The sequence below is a fragment of the Gracilinanus agilis genome, chromosome 5 (assembly GCF_016433145.1).
Source record: "Gracilinanus agilis isolate LMUSP501 chromosome 5, AgileGrace, whole genome shotgun sequence".
In the NCBI taxonomy this organism is placed as follows: domain Eukaryota; kingdom Metazoa; phylum Chordata; class Mammalia; order Didelphimorphia; family Didelphidae; genus Gracilinanus; species Gracilinanus agilis.
The window spans coordinates 199164034-199186077 of record NC_058134.1 but is presented as its reverse complement, the minus strand read 5'-3'; the positions used below and the strand labels follow the sequence as shown (position 1 = coordinate 199186077).

The 22044-nt window shown below is 36.6% G+C and overlaps 1 protein-coding gene across 1 annotated transcript in view; it reads right to left on the bottom strand.

Annotated features, from left to right (window-relative positions):
* GRIN2B (glutamate ionotropic receptor NMDA type subunit 2B) overlaps nt 1–22044 on the bottom strand; it is a 469961-nt gene that overhangs the window by 274720 nt on the left and 173197 nt on the right. The window contains exon 2 of the mRNA XM_044678009.1: nt 4871–5469. Within this exon, the coding sequence (XP_044533944.1) occupies nt 4871–5469 (599 nt within the window). The remainder of the gene's footprint in view (nt 1–4870; nt 5470–22044) is intronic.

Here is a 22044-nt window from a genome sequence, read left to right as displayed (position 1 = left end):
ATATATACATATATATATGTATATATATATATATGACATAGTTGATGTGACAACTTAAGTAAGAATGCATTAGGGGATTTATTTTCTTTTTTAACAAAACTTCTTCACTACAGTAATTAGTAAAGGGCAGGACAGATTACTAAAAAATACTTATTAGTTGAAAAAATGCAAAAAAAATAAGAAAAACTTATTCAGAACGATGCAGAAGGAAGAATCAAGGAGCATTATGAGGTTGCAAACATGGTTGACTAGAAAAATGAGGTGTCTTCAAGATAAAAAGGGAAGTATGAAAGAAGGATGGGTTTGAGGAGATACTGTGTTACCTTTTAGATAATGAATTTACTCTGGCTCTTAATACATTTAAGTGGAGATATCCAACAGATGATATATAATATAATACTAGAGCTCAGGAAAGAGATCATTGTTGGACATGAAAATCACTAGCATAGAAAAGATAATTGAACCCACAGGAGTTGATGAGTTCAATAAATATGGGATGAAGGGGAGAGAAGAGAAAATGTTCTAACACAGTGATGGACAAACTATGACCCATGGGCCAAATGCAGCCCCCTGAAATGTTCTATCCGTGACATTATTCAGACGAGCATTTCCTTTCCTTTGGCCCCCTCTTTAAAAAGTTTGCCCATCACTCATCTAAGACTTAGCTTAGGGATAGCCATGGTAAGAGACAAAACATGGATGATTCTCCAGCAAGGAGATAGAATTGAATGATGAGATTCAAGTGAAAAGAAAGGAAATAGGAGAATGAATAAAGCCTTATAAGATAAGAGTGACAAATGGCTTTAAATATGTCAATAATAATAATTAATAATAATAGTAACCAGCACTTATATAGTGCTTTTATGTTTGTAAAGTTCTTTATTTGTTATCTCAGTGGATCCTCGCAAAAAGTCTAAAAGGCATATGCCAAATTATTATCCCCATCTTAAAGATGAGGAGACTGAGAAAGTTAGTCACTCAGTCATACAATCCTGCATGAAGCAGATTTCAAACGTAGGACTTCCTGATTCTAAGTGTCACTTAGTCGGCTAGTTAATAAGTATTTGTTGTTGTCATTCAGTCTTTTGGTCTTACCCAACTCTATGCGACTCCATGGACTTTTGTCTAAGGGGTTTTCTTGGCAAAGATACTGGTATGATTTGCCATTTCTTTCTCTAGTGTGCCCTCTCTTTTCATCTAAGGAACTGAGGCAAATAGAGGTTAAATGACTTGTCCAGAGTCATATAGTTAGTAAGTGTCCAAGGCCATATTGGAACTCAGATCTTCCTGACTCTAAGTCCAGTGCTCTATCTACTTAGCTACCTATCTACCATATAATGCAATTATTAATCCAGAATGCTAGAAAGTTAGAAAATAATCAGAATAAAAATTACAGTAAATATCAGTCAAATAATGATCCAAATGCCTTCAATAGTGTTTTCCCTTTCTAATCATGTCAAAGTAAGACCTATAGAAAAAGGGAAAAAAAAAATTGAGCTCTTATATGAAAAAAAAAAAAAAAGCTCTGAGGTAGCTGGAAGATGTTCCATCATCTGAGTGACATAAATAGACTTATACACAGCATTAAAGAATATACTAGAAGAGAAAATAATCATTAATTGGTCCCCAAGGAAGTGATAAAGTGAAAATATAGACAACATGCCCACTAACAGCTAATAATTCTCTCCTAGCTCAAGGGGATAAAGATGATTCTGGACATTTGACCTAATCATTTCCAAAATAGTTTTATATTATCTGATATAAAGGTTCTTTCAGACCACCCTCAGGTTCTAATAAAAATTTTCACATAGAGATAGATGGGATAAGGAATTACTTATCATGTTCAATCAAATTATATTCTCAATGGGGAGTCAAAGACTCAGCATGACTCGGGCAATGGTGCATTATTGTACTATGTTTACTAAAAGGACATGAATAAATGTGCCACATTTACCGATACCAAGGGAAGCATGTAGGCTCTTTTTCAACTGGTACAGACCACATCTGGTGAAATGTTCAAACATTACTAATTCTAGCTGGTAATGCTATGGAGACTTAGAGAACAAATTCAACTCATAACAGCTCTAGGCTGACATATCACGTTGTTCTTTGGACACAAAGAATAGAAATAATACATCTTTAAGGGCCCTCTTAAAGTATGAAGCATCCATCATTTTTTCATCTTTCATCTTCCACGAGTAACAAAAGGAGCCGGTCTCTTTAAGTACTTACCTGTATCTTGGATTTAGAATTCATATAAAACCCATAACATTTCCATAGATCAAAAAGATAGAGATATAGATAGATTCACTAAGCAGATTTCCCCCCAAACAATGTAGAAAATAAATACAACTTGGTTACCTGTCAGTGGAACTTGAGCTCTGGACTATAAAGATGTGCCAACAAAGCTGCTAATATTCTTAGCAAGAGGGAGAGGCCCCTTTCCCAACATTGACCCCTAATATCACTTGAGCCTTCAGAGGATCACTTTAGGTGTTACCCAGATCCCACAGTCTGAAGAGTAAAGGACCTTGCTTGCCCTGCAAACTGCTACAGGTCATTAGTGAAGAAAGGCATGCTTATAAACCAACTATTTGAAGCTGGTTTATTTTCAGAATATTTTCATTATGGCTATTTTTCTTGGCTTTTTGCATTGTCATTTAAAAGAATATTAGTTATAATAGTCTGACTACAAAAATATTAAAGTTCAAATATGGCTAAATATGCTATTAGCTTCTGGAAGAGGGGTGGGATAGCATGAGTGACAGCAGCTAAAGCTACCTGATCTCCCCATTCAGCTGCCTGGTGTCTGTGAACACAAGATGTCTCTGCTTCTTTTCTCTCCTGTGTTTATTCTTTCCTGATCTCAGATGAATGAGAATTCAGAAACCAGGTTATAACCTTGTGATCTTTGAAAGGTCAGAGAGTTAGTGACTGAAATTGATAGCAGAGTCTGCCATTAGTACCAGCAGCCCAGTCCAGTGAAGAGTTCGGGCCTGAAGAGTTAACTGCTTAAAACCCAGGTCAGGAGAGAACAACCCAGAAGTCAAACTACCATGTTTTGCAAGCAAGGGAACAACTTGTCCATGCCAATCCCAGAAATGAGCTTAGTGAGGTCTCTCTTAAGAGAAAAAAGGACTAAAGAAATCTGAGGCTAAGTCAACCATATACCCAATCACCTATATACATTCTCAAATATGAGTACCAGTACCTTTGTGCTTCAAGTTTGAGTCTCTCTCTCCAGAATCCTTCAAGGTATCCCAAAAGTCTTACTGAAATTTTATACTTTAATAGTTAAAGCTTAAAACTGCACTAAGACTCTTGGGACACCCTGTTTAAATAGGAAGGGTTGATGGAGGCTAAAGAAAACAATTATTTTTCAGACCAACCTAAGGGAAAGTTTTCATACCAAACTCCCAGTTTGGGGTGAGGAAGTATTTTGGTATTTCTGCCCTTGAAATAGATTCTCAGTAATATCAGTGTGTAAAAGCTAACTGATATCAGCTGGTTTATTAATATTGGTGACCATTTGGGAAGGGTACTTGTAAATGATAGTAATAGAAACCCCAACCTTGAATCCTCAGAGGAGAGGTAGACTGCCCCGCATGGAGTTGTTCCACCAATGGGAGTGAGAATTGGGGAAAACAAGGCCACAAAAGGTGCTAGTGAAATAAAAGGGGAAGGCTGGATATCAGAAGCTTTTGATTTCTGTACTTAGAGATTTAAAGACCAAAAGAAACAGCCTCACTATATCTGTAAGTTTTACGGTAATATTCACATGTTCTCTTTATGTTCTTTGATAACTTCCACTTTGGAGTTTACTACAGAATTATTTATTTATATTTAAAAAGAAAACATTTTTTGGTGAAATATCCTGAATCCAGATTGAGAAAAATGGGAACCAGAATGACATCTATAAGAAATTTTAAAAAATAGAATTATGTCATAATGGAAATCATAGCTGAATACGAGAGCTCCAGATTTCAAGAAGACATAGTATAGCTCATAGCCACAAATGGTAGGTACCATTATGAATTATTCCAACCTAGATATCCAATGATAAGGGAAGAATCTGACCTGAGGTACAGAGAGCATCAGTGTTATGAAAACTTGTCATTTGCTATGACATTATTCTAGGATAAGTAATGAACTAGAGAACTAAAGCTGAGGCGAAAATTCTAACCCACTTGTAGGGGATGAATGAGCAGAAATAATGGAGCCCAGGAGGACAATGAGAACCACATTCATCACAACTTGCATTATTTCTTACCTTTAAAGAATATACACTCTATCATAACACACAACGCTCCCAACAAGGTGTCACTATAGTTTGTTTTCTATGTCATAGGAGTCAAAACCAGGTGAAAGTGACCAAGCTCAGGACTTGCCTTGCTATGGTTAAAGCAGGGGACCCAGTTGTCAGAGGCAACCAAGCAGGCTACTCACACTGTGGCCTGGTTTGGTGGGGGAAGTACTGGCATCCCAATATAATCCAGCCCATTTTTTGTGAGGGAAGAATACTGTCGGCATGCCCACAGACCTATGTATCACCTGCTCACCATTCACCCATCATATGTGGCATTCCAGAGGAAACAGTGGATTGGCCTTCTCTCGTCTCCTCCTACTTGGGGTTTACTGCTACACCAACAACCAAGGACACTTGGAACAGAAACACAAAGAAGCACAATTTGGATCAGAATCACCCCCACCATTCATTGTTCCAGGCCCTCAGCCCAGTCACTAGCCTCCAACCCACTGCTACCTTGTACTGCATTTCTCACAGCTTCTGAAACTCCACACCATTCAATCCATATTTTTGAAACCCAGCCCTTCCTCCTCCCTCTGATTTCATTCTGGTCCACAGTCTTACCTATTTAGCATATTGGATTGGTAGATTCTTTTCTCATGGGTGTTGTAACAGCTGCTCTTAGGTTCAGGGATGAAGCTGTGTTCAGATAGCATGTCAGAAGCGGCCGTGGTGATTATGGCAATCCCATCCCTCACCCTGGCAGGAAGACCATAATCCCACTCATCATATGATACAGAGATCAGCCCAGTGGGGAACTCTGAGGGCACAGTGTCTGTATCCCCTGCCACCAGACTAGGCACAATCCAGGTATAGCCATAGCCAGTCAGTCCTACAGAGTTAGCCACTTCAAAGATATAGGTAGCTTCTTCCTTAGTGCAGTAAAGAAGAATGATGGGGCTTTGAAGTTTCTTCAGCTGGTTCTGGATCTTGGAATCTCCATCATCTAGAGACATGTCAAGCAGAAGGACCTCCTCTAACTCCCAACCCACAAAACTGTTTTCAATGGTGCTGCGGACTTTGTTGACAAAGTCCTGGTATCCAGGGAAGTAGGTGGTGACGATAGAAAAGATGTACCAGTCATACTCCTCCATGATGTTGAGCATTACAGACGCTTGCTGTTCAATTGATGGGCCAAATTGGAAGAACATGGAGGAGTCATCCTAAAATGGGACAAAAAAAAAAAGAGAGAAATCAAATTAAAGAAATCAACACTAAATTTTGAACCAAGCATAGCAAGAGACAGAGAATAGTTGGGGTGGTAGAAGGAGGGAAAATAAGAGACTCTTGTCCAAAAACCCTTTTATATTATGTTTTTAAGACTGTATATTTAGAATCAGAACTGTATTAATGATAGACATACGTCATAAAACTACCATCCTCAGACAATATAACACCCTTTAGAAATCAACAATGATACTTCCTCTAAAATGAAATAGTCCAAATTTTAACCATTTAGCAGAAACCCACTACTATTTTTAAAAAAAATAGATGATCACTGTCATAGAGCTGATCTGACGAATTTTACTGAACTCTATCCTAGATTCAACCCTTAAGAGGCGAAAGAAAGAATGAAGCGAAACTATGTCCTACACCATATATATAGTGTGATATCATGGTCACTTAAAAGGTTCTTTTAGCAGGGAGAATGCTGGATCTACTAGTTTTGTGAGACCCAATTATTAAATCATCATTATGAGCATTTATACCTTGAAAGTACACAAATGCTTCAAATTGGGGCTGGATTTATTATCCATTTATTTGTTATAGATATACATAACATTTATTTGTTGCTTGTCTAAACTTGAAAAATGAAGAAAATGTTAACAATGCAATTTAAACCTAAAAGTATGTCATGGGTACACTTTTCCTCCAAAGTCAGTTGTTAAACATTTACCAAAACACCATTTCTTCTAGATAATACGCTTAACTTTGAGTGTCACCAACCAAATGGTACATTGGCCCAGTAATTAGTGGACCTACGTGGGGTGTACATGAAAAGTCAGATACAACTGAAAAACAACTGAATAACAATAAATTCCCATTTAGGTATAGGTTACTCAGAGAAGCAAAAGTATAATGCATGATCTAATTATCAGCTCATGTTCTATGAAGACTAAAACTGTGTATATCAAGATAGATTTCATCTGCTCCACTTTTTACTTATAGCCAGACTTAAAATAGTAAACACCTGTTGCTCAGTCCTTCAGTCATGCCCATTTCTTGGTGACCCCATGGATCATACTGTACATGGCATTTTCTTGACAAAGAGTGGTATGACATTTCTTTCTCTAGTGGACTAAGGCAAACAAAAGTTGAGAGGCTTTCTCAGGGTCACATAGCTAGCATGTCAGGCCATATTTGAACTCATGCCTTCCTTATTCCTAGTCCAGCATTCTATCCACTGAGCCACCTCATTGCCTCTAATAAATACCTAGATACCATCAAATAAATAGCCTTGTCTATAAGTCCAGTTATTATTTAGCTCCTTATTAGCATTTACTTTATATTATCAAGAGAATTACTTTGTTTACCTTTGAGCATTCATTGTTCCGTCTCTTCCAGTGAGGAAAAGAGACTACATTTAATTCCACCAGCACAGGCTAGACTTGTAACACTGTTTTAAAATCTTTGGATCCTGACTCTTATGTCTGCCTTTTACTAGAATATTCAAGGAATATGAGGTCTCATTGGTATGAGTACCAATTCAATTAAAAATATCACAGATTTCTATAAGCCTTAGTCAATCATCTTTATGAGTTGTCGACAAAATGTCTAACAATGAACATTCTTCAATGATTAGCTTCTCTAACTCAGCTAGGATGAGCATTAGATACAAAAGATATAGTCTATCACTCTGGGATAAAGGGAAGAAGGAAGGAAGAAGGGAATAATTTATTAAGTATCTGCTTTGTTCCAGGATTGTGCTTAGAACTTTACAAGTATCCCATTTGCTCCTCACAGCGACACTGGGCACAACAGCCCTGAGAGGTGTTTGCTATTATTTTCATCACTTTATAGCTCAGGAAACTGAGGCAGACAGAGGTTAAGCAACTAGACCAGGGTCACACAACTAAGAAATATCTGAGGCTGGCTTCAAACTCAGGTCCTCCTGATTCCAGGTGCCATGCCCTATCCATTGTACCATCTTGCTGCCTCAGTTAGAAAGTAATATTTTCAGTCTTTTTTTAATTTTTTCATTCATTCCTTCTCTCCCCTCCCCACACTAAAAAGTCATTATCCAAGAAAATATATAGATTGTGTCTTTTGTGTTTCCACTTCTCAATTCATATTCTGGAAGTGAGCATTCACAAGTTATTCTTTAAATATTAAATACATAGCTGTGTATAATGTTCTCTTGTTTTTATTCATTTCACTATTATCTCACATAGTTCTTTCCAAGTTTTTTAAAAATTAATCTGCTCATTGTTTCTTACAACACAGTAGTAATTCTTTCACAATCATGTGTCACAATTTGCTTAACCATTTCCCAATTGATGGAATCTTCTTGATTTCAAGTTCTTTACCACCACAAAGAGAGTTGCTATAAACATTTTGGAATATATAGGTTCTTTCCCTTTTTCCCTGATCACCTTGGGAATTTTATTGCTGGGTCTAAAGGTATACACATTTTAATTCTCTGGGTGTAATCCCAAATTGCTTTCCAAAATTGTTTGATCAGTTCACAGCTCTGCCAACAGTCTTTAGAGTACTCATTTTTCCGCATCCTATCCAACATTCCTCATTTTGCTCTTTTGTCATGTTAGCCAATCTGATGGATATGACATTATATCTCAGAATAGCTTTGGTTTGCATTTCCCTAATTGGTCATGATTTAGAGCATTTTTTCTTTGCCTTTGATTTCATCTGAAAACTGTCTATTCATATCTTTTTCCTATTTGTCAATTGAGAGATGGCTCTTATTCTCATAAATTTGATGAAGTTCTCTATATATTTTCAAAATGAAACCTCATTCTGAGAGACTGTCTATGAAAATATTTTCCCCAATTTTCTGCTTTCTTTCTAAATCTTGGCAACATTTGTTTCATTTGTGCAAAAGCTTTTCAATTTAATGTAGTTAATGTTATCACTTTCCATTTCACAATGCTCTCCATCTCTTGTTTACAAATAAATTCCTCTCCTATCCATATATCTGTTATATTTTCAGTCTATAAGCTTGGTGGAACTTGCATTCTGCTAAAATAACCTTTGAGTCATTGCTATAGCATGAAAAATCATGAGAATATGATACAGTGCTGAGAATTATAATCCAAATCCACAAAACAATGATCTCAAGATGACTTCTCTATTAGACCATGCTTCATTTCTATAGCTTAATGTTTTATATGCTCTCTTGATTCAGGTATGTCCTCTCCTCTTCCATTTCACTATACTTCTCAAAAACCTTTAATGGCTCCCTACTGCCTAAAGGGTCAAAAAGAATTTCCTTAGCCTGGCATGGAATGGTGCCCATTTGGCTATTACCTGATTGTCCCATATTATTTCATATGACTGTCTTGATTACCTTCTATTGCTTGATCTCATCACTTATTCTGTCTTAACCTTGTGAATTTAAGCAAGCTATCCCCAGTGCCCAGAACTCATATTCTCCTCTGAAGAAATTAATCTCTGAGGGTTAAAATCATTCCTTTCCTTTTAAGAATTTTTACCAGTGCATGCCAGTAACAATTCTTCAACTTATAAAATTAGAGAGCTATCAGGGGCACTGAGAGATTGAGTGACTTTACCAGAGCCATACAGTCAATATGTATTTAAGATGGGATTTTAATTCAAGACTTCATGACACTAAGATTGACTCTCTATTCACAGTGCCACAATCTTCCCTATTAAGTTGCAAAAGAAGGCAAAAATTGCTTTAAAACAGCAATATTAACCAATAAACTAATTACCAATAAACTTAGTACCGACTCAAACATGCATCTGTGATTAACACTAGTGACTATGTCACTGATCACCTCTCAATCTGTCAATGTGGCTCTATAATTGTTGGTAAGAACTTCAAAGGAAAATTATTTGAAAATTTAAAGAGTAGGAAAACTAATAAAAGCCTCTAATATTTTGGTACCAATGGCCATCTTTTTGATCATGCTAAAAAGACACAAATATGAAGTGAGGCACATCAGTCAACAATAATTTATTAAATATTTACTATGTCCCAGGGATTGTTCTTAACATACAAGAAAAAAAAATAGTCCTTGCTCTAAGGAACTTACAAGACTAATGGAACTATTTCATATCATGTTACCCTACAATTTTGTTGGGAAGATTATATTTTAAAAGTTAGCATTTGATATTTTCTTTGATCTAAGAATTATTGTGCAGTTGCAACTAGAATTTAAGTTTTGTTAAAGATAAAAATTAAACTCCTTTTCATAAGTTTTGTCTTCAATTTTAAAGTTACAGACCCAATAAGACTTTTTAAAAATCATCCTTCATGAAATATGTCTCCATTTTAAGTAGATTTGCTTTGGCTAATCTTTTTCTATTATAAACTATTTTGGAATCATAAAGAATCCTGTTATTTGATGGAATACAAAGTAAGAACTGAATATGAATTATTAGGGAAACATAGGAAGACACTGATGCAAAAAGAAAGAGACCAATCTTTACAATGACTTCAATATTGTAAATAAAAATTAAAAGACAAATGAATTCAGACTTATGACATGAACAGTCTTGGTGGTGGAAAAGATATAGCTAAATGTACTTCTTTCCTCTCAGTATGGAAATGGGAAAATAAAGGTACAGAATGTTTCATATCCTATTAGATATAACCACTTGGTTGGTAGGTTCTGCTTAATTATTTTTCTTTGTATAAAATAAGGGATCAATCTCCCTTATTTTCAAAAGTGGAATATTACTTCTACCATCAGACACAATTGATGTGATGGTTGGTTTTTCTGAACTGCCTTCCTTTTCTTTCTTTTTATTCTTTGTTACAAAAAAGTTGCATACTGGGTTGCTGATGAAACGATATCATTTCTTTCTTTTGGGTAACAATAACTGACTGCCCAAATTTCTTCTCTCTTAGAAGACACTTCAAGAAGGACAGTGGGTTGGAAAGATAAAGAATCTATATAAGTAGATGCCTGGAAATTTCTAGTTGGTAAAGTGGAATAAACTATAATGTTTTACTATACTTAGTTTGCACCATGCCTTCAAAGTAGATTATGGAAATTTTTGCAGTGAAAGATGGTGAAACCTTATTAAACATTTTCAAATAAGGTTATTCTAGAGACCAAATTCTGCATTTGAAATAATTCTTATCTCTTTGACTCTTCGCTTTCCAGTTTTTCCCTTTTCAAAGACAAGTTTAAAATCATGTTCTTTCAAAGCATTAGCTAACAGCTTTTGTTCTTGTTTCCCGGAGGTGTGATTTAATCAGCTGTTTTCCTAATACGAATGCATCTTGATTCACATAAAAAATTCCTCAAAGCTGAGAAACAAATCACAAAACCCCAGAATTTAAGAGTAGCAAAAAGGAGTCTCCACTGTAATGTATCCACTGTGGTCAACTCGACTTCTGCATAAGGATCTCTAAGGAGAAGATATCTACTACCTCTTGAAACAGCCCAGTCCATTTTTAACAGCTCTTAATCTTATGATGTTTTTTTTTTTTTTCTGCCATCATGCCTAAATTTGCTTGTACAAATTATACCCATTTCTACTGGTTCTGCTATCTAGAGCTAAATAGAACAAGTTGAAATCATCCTCTATATGACAATCCTTCAAATATTTAAAGAGCTCTATTCATATCATACCTTCCATTTTGTCATCTCTAGGCTAAAAATACTCAGTTGATTCAACTAATCTTCTTATATTGGGGACCCAAGACCTTTCACCATGGTGACTAATCTTCATCAGAATACAGTTGAACTATCTTTTGACTGTTTCTGGAGAGACATTACTCTTGCTTCAGTTGAGGATCATACACTACATTGCTACCTCATGTTGAATTTACAGTTTACTAAGGTCCCCAGATTACCTTTTTTTCCTTTTTTAATTCAATTTTATTTATTTCCAATTGAATTCTATGCCTCCTCTCTTTCCCTATCCCCACTGAGAAACCATGTGCCAGGCACTGTGCTAATCTCTTTACAAACATTATCTCTTTTGATCCTCTCAGTAACCTTGAGAGGGAGATGTGATTACTATCCTCATTTTACAGACAGGAAACTGAGGCAAATAGAGGTTAAGTGACTTGCCCAAGGTCACAAAGCTAGGAAGGAAGTTTCTGAGATCAGATTTAAACTCAGGTCTTCCTAAATCCAGGTCCAGGACTTTATCTACTATGTCACCTGACTATCTCAACAGAATCCATTACAAACATAAATAGTCAAACAAAACAAATTTCTCCACAAGCGCTATGTCCAAAATTAAATAAAACAAAAAAGCCTTACTCTTCACTCTGAGTCTATTGTTTTTCTATCTGGAGCAAGCTTGTTTCATTATTAGTCTTCTGGAACTTCCCTCACTTGGATTTGTAGTACTGAATCATTATTCTCTCCACCAATGAGGAGCATCATGTGTAAATATTGCCAGCATGAAACCTAGGTTGCTCATATTTAATTCCATTTTATTATATTACTTCCCAGTGCTCTAGCCTGAAAAGCTCCTTTTGGATCCTAATTTTGTCAGTCACCATTAGCACTGTGTCCCAGTTTTGTGTCTTCTTCAAATTTGATAATTATACACTCTAAGCCTTTATTCAAGTCATGGATAAAAATATTAAACTCCCCAGGACCAGTCACAGATTCACTAGCATATTCCATTATAGATTGCCATCTAGGTTTACGCTGCACCATCAATTCATTGAGTCTGCCCATGAAATCAATTATGAATAGAACTGTTTGTATCACTTAATCTATGTTTCTCTAAATTTTCCACAAGAATAGTATAAGGAACAATCAAAAACTTTGCTAAAAACTAAGACTACACATACAGCACAATTGTCTTTTCTAGTTTTTAATCCTTTCAATCCTTTAGAAAGTCAAGGAAATCAACAAGGGTTGGGATGGGGGAAGTATGAAGGAAGAAGCTAGCAGTGTATGACGTTGTTGTCTTCCGTGTCTGACCAATTTCTCTCCACTCCACAGTTTCAGCCACCTTCTTGGCCAAACTGTTCTCATCTATCCATTCCACAGAGGAAGTCTTCACGTACTTGAGATGGACATAGTTCACCAAGAGATTTGTGGCCGATAGCTTATCCTTACCCTTGAGGAGTCCATCTGATGAGCAAAGTGTGGTCCCTGTTTATGCTACATCTTCTTGGAGCCACAGGAGAGAGTTGAGTGGCAGGTGGTTGAACAACCCTGAAAAGGGCTGACAAACCCTTACCCTACCCTCCTTGAATACCCATATATCCCCTGACACATAGTAGACATTAATAAATGTTTATTGATAGCATAGTCAACTTCTCACATATAAAATGGAGATAACAATACCTATAGTATTTGCCTAGTGGGGGCTGTTGTAAGGATGAGATTTTAAAATTTTATTTAAATTATTTGTAAACATAATAATAATAATAATAACAATAATAACAATAAACAAATAAATAAATAAATGAAAAGAACCAGCAATCACTCAACACACACTTATTAAGTATCTACTATGGTCAAAGCACTGTCCTTGGCATTGGGAATGAACATACAAAAGTGAGAGACTCCATGCCCTCAAAGATTTTATTACAATGTATCAGGGTATGTGGCATGTTCACAGAGAACTAATTACAGGATATTTCCAAAATAAATACACTGAGATTTATGGAAAGCACTAATAACTAGTGCAATCTGGAAGGTTTCTTGAAGAAAGTAGTACCTAAACTGAGCCTTAAAGGGAACTAGAGTTTCTAAGAGGGAGTGATAAGAAGGGAGAGCAGCTCCTGCAAATATGTGCATGTGTTAAAGCTAAGGAAAGGCATGAAGGACTATTTGAACATGCATTAAGAGAAGTAAGTGATAATCAGCCTGAAAAGATAGGCTAAAGGACTATGTGAAGGGTTTTAAATGTCAAAGGCATCCTGTGTTTTGCCCTTCAGGCAATGGGGAGCCACTAAAGTTTGTCAAGCAAGAGAGTAATATTGTTAGACCTGAACTTTAGAAAAAATAGCTATAGTTGTTAATTCTAGTTTCATGTTAGACTCTAAGCAAAACTTTGCTCCTCTCCTAGCTACTAATTAGGAGAAAAGAGAATCTACTTTCCCACTTTGGCCAGGCATATACTTGACAGAAGAAAAGACGACATGTGTTGAATTTCTTCTATTACTCTAAGAATGCATAGTCAAAGTATCCTGAAATCCAAAATAGAGGAAGGAGCCTAGCAGGAACTTTTGTGCGAGCCCAAGGAGAAATTTTATTACTGTGTCATAGATGGCTTTACTTATTTGTAATAGATCAAATGATTTGAAAAAATTAGGGCTTACATAAATTCTTATTGATGAAAATTCTGAGTGCCCACGAGTTCTCCCGCTCATCCTTATAGGAACATGTCTTCCAATAAACTCATCAAGTTAAATCTATCTTGACTCTGAGTGATAATGTACAACTTAAGTCCAAGATGGTGGAATAGAAAATTATCCATGAATTTTGAGAATCTTACAAAGATATAATTTGCCAAGAAAAAGGAGGCAATTAAAAAAAAATCTGGCTGAGCCAAAATGACTATTAATCTTAGCAACAAACTATGTCCCCTTATTATAATTGTCTATAAGTTAAAAGGCAGCTGCTAATTTTCTTAAAGGAAACAACTCGCCTTGACAGCTCATTTAGGGCAAACTTGGTGATTACTTAAAGGTGATATTTACTTTCAAAAGAATTCTGAAATATGTACTAATAAAGAAAACAGAGGTAAGGAAAAGTAAAACTACCCATTTGGTGATAAATAAACTGAGGGAGAGTAAGAAGTGACTTTCAATTTAATTTTGTAAATACCTATTTTGAAAAGACCTCCACCTCAACAACCAAAAAACCCAATGAAGTTAAAGTTCAAGCATCCTTTCCTGACCCCTGGGCTTGGAATCAGTAAGACATCATTCTAAGTTCAAATCTGGCCTTGGACACTTACACATTGTGTGACCCTGGGCAAATCACTTAAACTTGTTTGCTTTAGCTTCTTCATCTGTAAAATGAGCTGGAGAAGGAAATGACAAACCATTCCAATATCTTTGCCAAGGAAACCCCAAAATGGGGTCACAAAAAGTCAGATATGAGTGAGAAAAAAGATAATAATAATATTACATATACTGGGTAAGAGAAAGGAAAAGGAAGGAAGATATCAGAAATGAAAGTGATGTAAAAATAAATGGCATCTGGGGCAGCTGGGTAGCTCAGTGGATTGAGAGTCAGGCCTAGAGACGGGAGGTCCTAGGTTCAAATCTGGCCTCAGACACTTCCCAGCTGTGTGACCCTGGGCAATCACTTAACCCAGATTGCTTAGCTCTTAGAGCTCTTCTGCCTTGGAACTAATTTTTAGTACCAATTCTAAGACAGAAGATAAGGGTTTAAAAAAAATTAAGCTAGACAGACTATTTTCTCCAGTTCGTGACTGTGTTTCAGAAAACCTTTCTGACCCTTTCTGAGTTCCTAGGTATGACTGATCTCAGGAGGACATTCCTAGTATAAAGGAATAGGGTTACTGCCAGTGGGACAAAAGAAAAAAAAATCAGTGATTGCCTTAAAAAATGGTTATTATGGGGGGCAGCTGGGTAGCTCAGTGGATTGAGAACCAGGCCTAGAGACAGGAGGTCCTAGGTTCAAATCTGGCCTCAGACACTTCCCAGCTGTGTGACCCTGGGCAAGTCACTTGACCCCCATTGCCCACCCTTACCAATCTTCCACCTATGAGACAATACACAGAAGTTAAGGGTTTAAACAACAAAAAAACAAAAAACAAAAAATAAATAAATAAATAAATGGCATCAGTGGGAACAGGTTCTCCTTCCTATTCAATCAGATCTCAACGTGCATTCAGATGGACACTTTTAAGAGTTTGTCCATCAGTCTGTATATCTGGGACAAATAGTCCATCTGGACAAGTTGGACCCAGAGCTAAACAGAAGGAAGATAGCAGACTGTATTGCTTTTGGGAAATTGCAAAACTTCCTTACTGACCCCAAACTTCCCATGAAACTTTGATATGGCAGAAGTATTCTTATCATTTCACCAATGATGAAACTGGGGCTAGAGGAAGTAATATTTTCCAAAGTCATATAACTAGTAAAGGTTTGAATTATGATCCAAGCCTAGATGTTCTGACAACACATTTAGTGCTATTGTTATACTCCCACATTAAGTAAAATAAAAGAACCACAATGGATCCCCCTCTAGGATAAAAACATCCTATTCTTTTCATTCTCTGTTTTTCTCTTCCTCTCCGGCTATACTCACATCCACTTGTCACCCATATTTTCTTTTTATTGCTTTATTAGCTAAATATGTCTTTCTGTAATAATTTTTCAGAAAAGGGGAAATTTAATGGTGTCAAAAAGGTAATCAAGAAAATCTAATTACAAAGATAGCTAAGAAATCAAAAAAATCTAATAAAAATATTTCCAAGCAGAAGGAGTGGTCTGAAGTTATCTGGATATATAGGATGTTGCAAATAAAGGCTGAAGGCAAAAATCAAAGCTCAATCTTAAGGGTATGAAATATGGAAAGGGCTACTGGCCAAGCACTAAAATAAAAATTAGCCAAGTATCCCCCTCTATAGTCAAACTTGGTACAAATAGTCAGATAAAGCACAAGTAGATCACATTTACCATCCATTGTGGCATCCTCAAGTAAATAGACCAACTTCTTAATTTGGTTTGCCTCTATTTCTTCCCAGCTTCCTTTTTCATTCCCTATTATAAGTACAAAGAATTGAGACTCTGAGTTCCATGTGTCTAGATTCCTGTTAAATAAGAAGAAACATCTGCAAACATCTAGAATTGATGTGGTAATTCAAACTCAACTTGAGAGCATCTTCATAGTGCTTGGAAGGATAACTAGCCAGTTATAATTAGAATTGCCTGGGCTACTCAGAAAAGTCAGTGCTATTGTTCATCTTTTATTTTTGAAGATCAATGACATTATGATGAGTGATATCTTGACTTACACATGAACTGGATTTTAGTGAGGCTGAGTCGCACAAAATCTCAGCTTCACTTTCTCTTCCTGAGACAAAATCCAATGGTGAGACAGATCAGGATGACTCAAGATGGCCAAGGATACAGTGGATGACCTTGGTCTATTCCATGTCTTATCAAGTTCTAAGCCTTTCACAATGCTTGCTTCAGCTGCCTTCATAGCTATGATCATCAACTCAATGCCTTTGCTTACAGGAAAATATAAATATGTGTTCTTTATGCAATATTATCATCTCTGAGTGAGGTTGGCTTTCATACCTCAACTAGAAGAGACTTTAAATTCCAAGGTTGAAATTAGAGCCCCCAGATTTGGGTGTTTTATGTTCTTTACTAGATACTTCTCTTTTAGTCCTGGAAAAAGTCATTGAATTTTAGAAACTTATAAATTAAATAGAGAACATGATCACTAATCTCAATTATTTGAAGGACTTTTCTATGCAAGTAGGATTACCATCATTTTGTGGTATCTTCAGAAGACAAAATTAAGACCCATAGGTAGAAGGTATGGAAAGATTTTACTTGAATAAAAGAGTTTTCTAGCCATTAAAAGTTAAATTGAAGTGCCTCGTTTTCACTGTAAATATGTAAATAGAGGCTAGATAACCACCCTTACAAGGGAAGGCATAGAGGATATTAAAAACACTGGGTGACAATTTGAGTTAAATGTCAGCTAAGCAAACTTTCCTGTCTCTATCTACTTCTATTGATGATACTATTGAATCTCATTTTATTCAAACAACTCTTCTTGAAAAAGGGCATCTAAATGGTACAGTAGATAGAGTACCAGGACTGGAATGAGGAAGACCTGTGTTCAAATCTAATCTCACGGGGGCAGCTGGGTAGCTCAGTGGATTGAGAGCCAGGCCTAGAGACAGGAGGTCCTGGGTTCAAATCTGGCCTCAGACACTTCCCAGCTGTGTGACCCTGGGCAAGTCACTTGACCCCCATTGCCTACCCTTACCAATCTTCCACCTATAAGTCAATACACAGAAGTTAAGGGTTTAAAATTAAAAAAAAAACAAACAAACAAACAAAAAATCTAATCTCACACACTTACTAGCTGTGTGACCATAGGCAGGTTTGCCTCCGTTTCCTTTTCTGTAAAAATGAGCTAGAGAAGGAAATAGAAAACAATTCCAGTATCTTTGCCAAGAAAACCCAAATGAGGTCACAAAGGGTCAAACTCAATTGATATAATTGAACTACAACAAACAATTTCTTGAAAAACTGTAAACTGAATTTCATAAAATGTTAGCATTTTTAATAAACTACACAAGTTGCTTACCCTAACTGGACTTCAATTTCCTCATCAGTAAAATTAAGTCAGAATAGATGATCTTTAAGCGACTTCTTTTCAAAATCCTATGGCTTTATATGAAAATAGCTTGCTTTTTTAAAAACCCTTACTTTTTCTCTTAAGATCAATACTACGTATCAGTTCCAAGCCAGAAAAATGAGAAAGGCTAGGCAATTATGGTTAAGTGACTTGCTCAGGTTCACACAGCAAGGGAGTATCTGAGGCCAGATTTTAACCCAGGACTTCCTGTCTCCAGGCCTATCTCTCTATCCACTTGGCCACCTAGCTGCCCCTTAGAGTGTGCTTTTTAAAATTAAGGAAATTCAACTAATTTCAATCATTCTAATCTCTACTTAAGTTAGTTTTCAAGACTTTCCACAATCTGAATTCAGCCTATCTTTTTCAAGTTTATTTTATATAATTTCTACATCAGTAGCATGGAATATTCACTATTCCACAAGCACCCACATTTCCTCACTTCTACATCTTTGCTCACACTGTTCCCTATATAGGACAGTCCTCTTCCTCGTCCCTGACTGTAGAGTTCCTATCGTTTCTTCATGGATGCCTCCTCCATGTTTTCCTAGATGTTCCCTACCTTGTTTATGACCTCATCAGCCCTTACATCACTTTGTATTTCTTTAATGCATTTATCATAAATGAAAATTGTATATGCTTTATCATACCATGGAGATTAAAATATCCTTGTGAGAACAGGTACTGGATTTCACTTCTCTTTGTATCTTTCTCCAGATCATAGTGTGTGCATTACATCCTGGTAGGCAAATAACAAACTTTTGTTGAATGAATGAATGATGACCACTTGTTAAACAGATTGTGGAGGAATTCTTGTTCAGGTATGGGTTGACTAGATAAATAATGCAGTACCTTTTAGCTTTAAACTTCTGTAATTGTGTGAAATGTGTAATAACAACTGACAATTATAAAGCATTAGAAGTTGTGCAAAGTTTTTTGCATACATTTTCTCATTTGATCCTCAAACAACTTGTGGATAGTGCAGATATCTTTTTTATAAGTAAGTCATGTGCTTATGGTCATACAACTACTAAGCCAAAAAACTGATCATTTAATTTAGCTTTGATGTAAAGCAAAGCAAGTCAGGGTAAGGACAAGCCATCCCTAATAGGTTCCCAGAACTTCCATACCTGGAGAAACCATGAAACCATGTCTTCTTCTTCCTTAGACATCCAGATGGACCAAAGATACAGTGTGACTCAAAGTCAGTTAAATAGAATCTTAACAAACCATTTACCTATCCTCTAATTGTCCCTTGTATTTAATTACCAGCTATCATCAGAGAACTGTATATGTTACTCTGTCTGTTCCCCTTACACTCTACCTATCCCCCACCCTCATTCCGGTGATATTGGACTCTAAAAACACTCTTTCCCTCTTCCCAGCTCCTCAGCTTCAGCTACCCACTCCCTCATTCCCATGCCTCTCAACCTTATTCTTCCCCTCCTCCACCTAGAGAGATTCCTCCCAAAACTCTTCCACTGTCTTCTCTGGAATGTATGCTTAAAACTAGCAAACTTCCTTTCATCTAAAAACTTCTTTCTTCTCATTCCTTCTATCACAGTCTGAGACCAAGTCCGTCCTATTGTAACTGTCTGTCAGGAAATAAGTACTTATAAAGCAATGTACTATGGATTACCTGCCAGATACTGTGTTAAACCCTGGGAATACAAAGAAAGATAGAGAGTCCCTGTCCTCAGGGGGTTCACAATTTAATGACGGAGACAGCATGAAATCGTCAATGTACAAACAAGACATATACAGGATAAATGAACAGATAACCAAAAGAAGCTAGACTTTAGAATGAAGGGAAATCAGGAAAGGATGCTTGAAAAAGATGGGACTTGAAAGAAGCCAAGAAGTGAAGCAGAGGATGGGTAATAAACAGCCAATGAAAACGCTCAGTCTGGAGATGGAGTGCCTTTTACAAGGAACAAAAAGAAGATGAGTGTTATTGAGGGTGCAAATCATATTTTGAGAATTAAGGTAGAAGGAAACTTCAAACATAGGAGGGAACAAAGTTGTGATGGGCATAGAATGTCAAACAGAGCATTTTTAAATTTGATCCGATGGATGACAGTGAACTATCAGAGTTTGTTGGTATACTGCCCTGATTTTTCCAGTACTAGCTTAAGTGCTAAAAAGTTAGAATAGAGTCACTACTCCACTCCGTGCTCACACTGGAATTTGTTTTGTGCTCAGTACTTAGAGCACAAAGTTTGGTTGTGGTCATTCCTCCCCACTAAAGACCAGTGATGCAGAAATGGATAATAGGTGAGACAGATCTGCCATATGACACCCATTTCTGATCCCAACATTAATTCCAGTGGCCCCCTCAGATTTCTTTTTGCCCTAGTGCTTTCTTATCTATCTTGGCGCTCTATCTCTTCATTCCCTTTCTGTACTTGGAATGCTACTCATTCATCTACTGCTGCCACTATGATACTCCTGACCAACTCCAATGCCAGTGTCCACAGAACTCTCTTGTCTTCCTAATTTGCCCTGAGCTTAAAAAAAATGACTCATTGATTCCTTGGTTTTCCCAATCAGAATTCATTCTAGTGTGTTCTTTAGGTGTGTTTGTGGAGGTGTGTTGTGAGATGTGGGCAAAAACATTTCCTTTCACGCCACCATCTTGATTCTGCTTCTTCCTTAAAGTGGCTTTCCAAAACTGTACATCTGACTATGTTAAACTTCTATTTAATAAACTCTAGTAATTGCCAGTTTCATGAAGGATCAAATATAAACTCCTTTGTCATGTAAAGATCCTCACAACCAAGCACCTCTTGCACTGCCAATCTTCTTAGATTCTATTGCTTTCTACTGGCTCTATCATCCAGCTACACTGCTTTACTTGCTGTTTTCCATGTAGGACACTCCATTTCCTGCCCCTTTTGCTCTTGCTGGAATGTTTATCCTCCTAATCTTTTACTTTTAAACTTTCAGATTTCTAGGCTGTTACACTGAACAAAAGATAGAGGGCTAAATCTAGAGTCAGGAAGACCTGAATTCAAATACTTCCTCAGATACTTACTAGCTATGTAATCCTAGACAAGTTACTTAAGACCTGCTTCAGTTTTGTCTTCTTTAAAATGAGAATAATAGCATCTACCTCACATAGTTGTTGTTGATAATAATTAAGTGGCCTTTCTTGATCTCCCATCCCAAGTTGTTCCTTAAACTCTAAAGTTAAAAACTATTTTTTATTTTGTTTGCCCATTAAAATACAAGATGCTCAAAGGAAGGGCAATCTTTCCTTCCTTCTTTGCATCTCCCTTCTTTCTCTCTTTCTTTCTCTCTGTATCCCCAACACTTAGTATACTTCCTGGCTTATAGTAGGCACTTAACAAATGGGGATAATAGATTGATTGTTTTCTAGTGTCTTGATGGCTTCTCCATATTATTCAAATCTCATTTTATATTATAGCATGGATTACAATTCTGAAAGACCACTAATTGACTCAATTATATCTCCCATTTAAAAATCAGAAAAAATATTTACCCTGCCTTCACCTAAATATAGTGTTTCAAGTATTAGAAAATCAGCTTCACTGTCACATTGTCTCAGCTGAGCAAAGAATCATACCAAAAAGTTCACCCTAGATTTCTATTTCTTAAAAATAGATTCATCTTAAAATGAATTCTGTGTATTGGTTCCAAGGCAGAAGAGTGCTAAGAGGTAGGCAGTGGGGGTTAAGTGATTTATCCAGGGCCACATAGCTAAGAAATGTCTGAGGCCATATTTGAAAACAGGACCTCCCATCTCCAAGCTCAGCTTTATCCACTGAGCCACCTAGCTGCTCCCCACCATAGATTTCTTGAGAACTAAACCCACTCCTACAGAAGCCACCTTTTCAAGATTACCTCTCAAGAAGGTGGCAGAGCATTTCCTAGAACTTCTCCCTTCACCTTAGCGGATTACCCTCTGGATGACAGCAGAAATAACAACATTTATAGTAGCAAGCTATTCACATTGCTAACAGGATATGAGGTTTGAGAACAGACTTTATAACATAGAATGCAAAGGCAAAAAATGGATTAAGAAGATGGTTCTTTAAACTAAGATCCCTAAAAAAAATTGTGGAATTAGCCTAAGGGAACAAAGAGCTTAAGGAAAACTCAGACTTTCTCCTAAATAGGTTTACTCTTTTCTGGAAAAGAATAGAACTGCCAAAACAGATTTAATAAAGCGATTTTACTTCTTAAATGGACAATTCCTTTTTCTGAGCTTCTCCATTATGCGCATCAAAACAATTC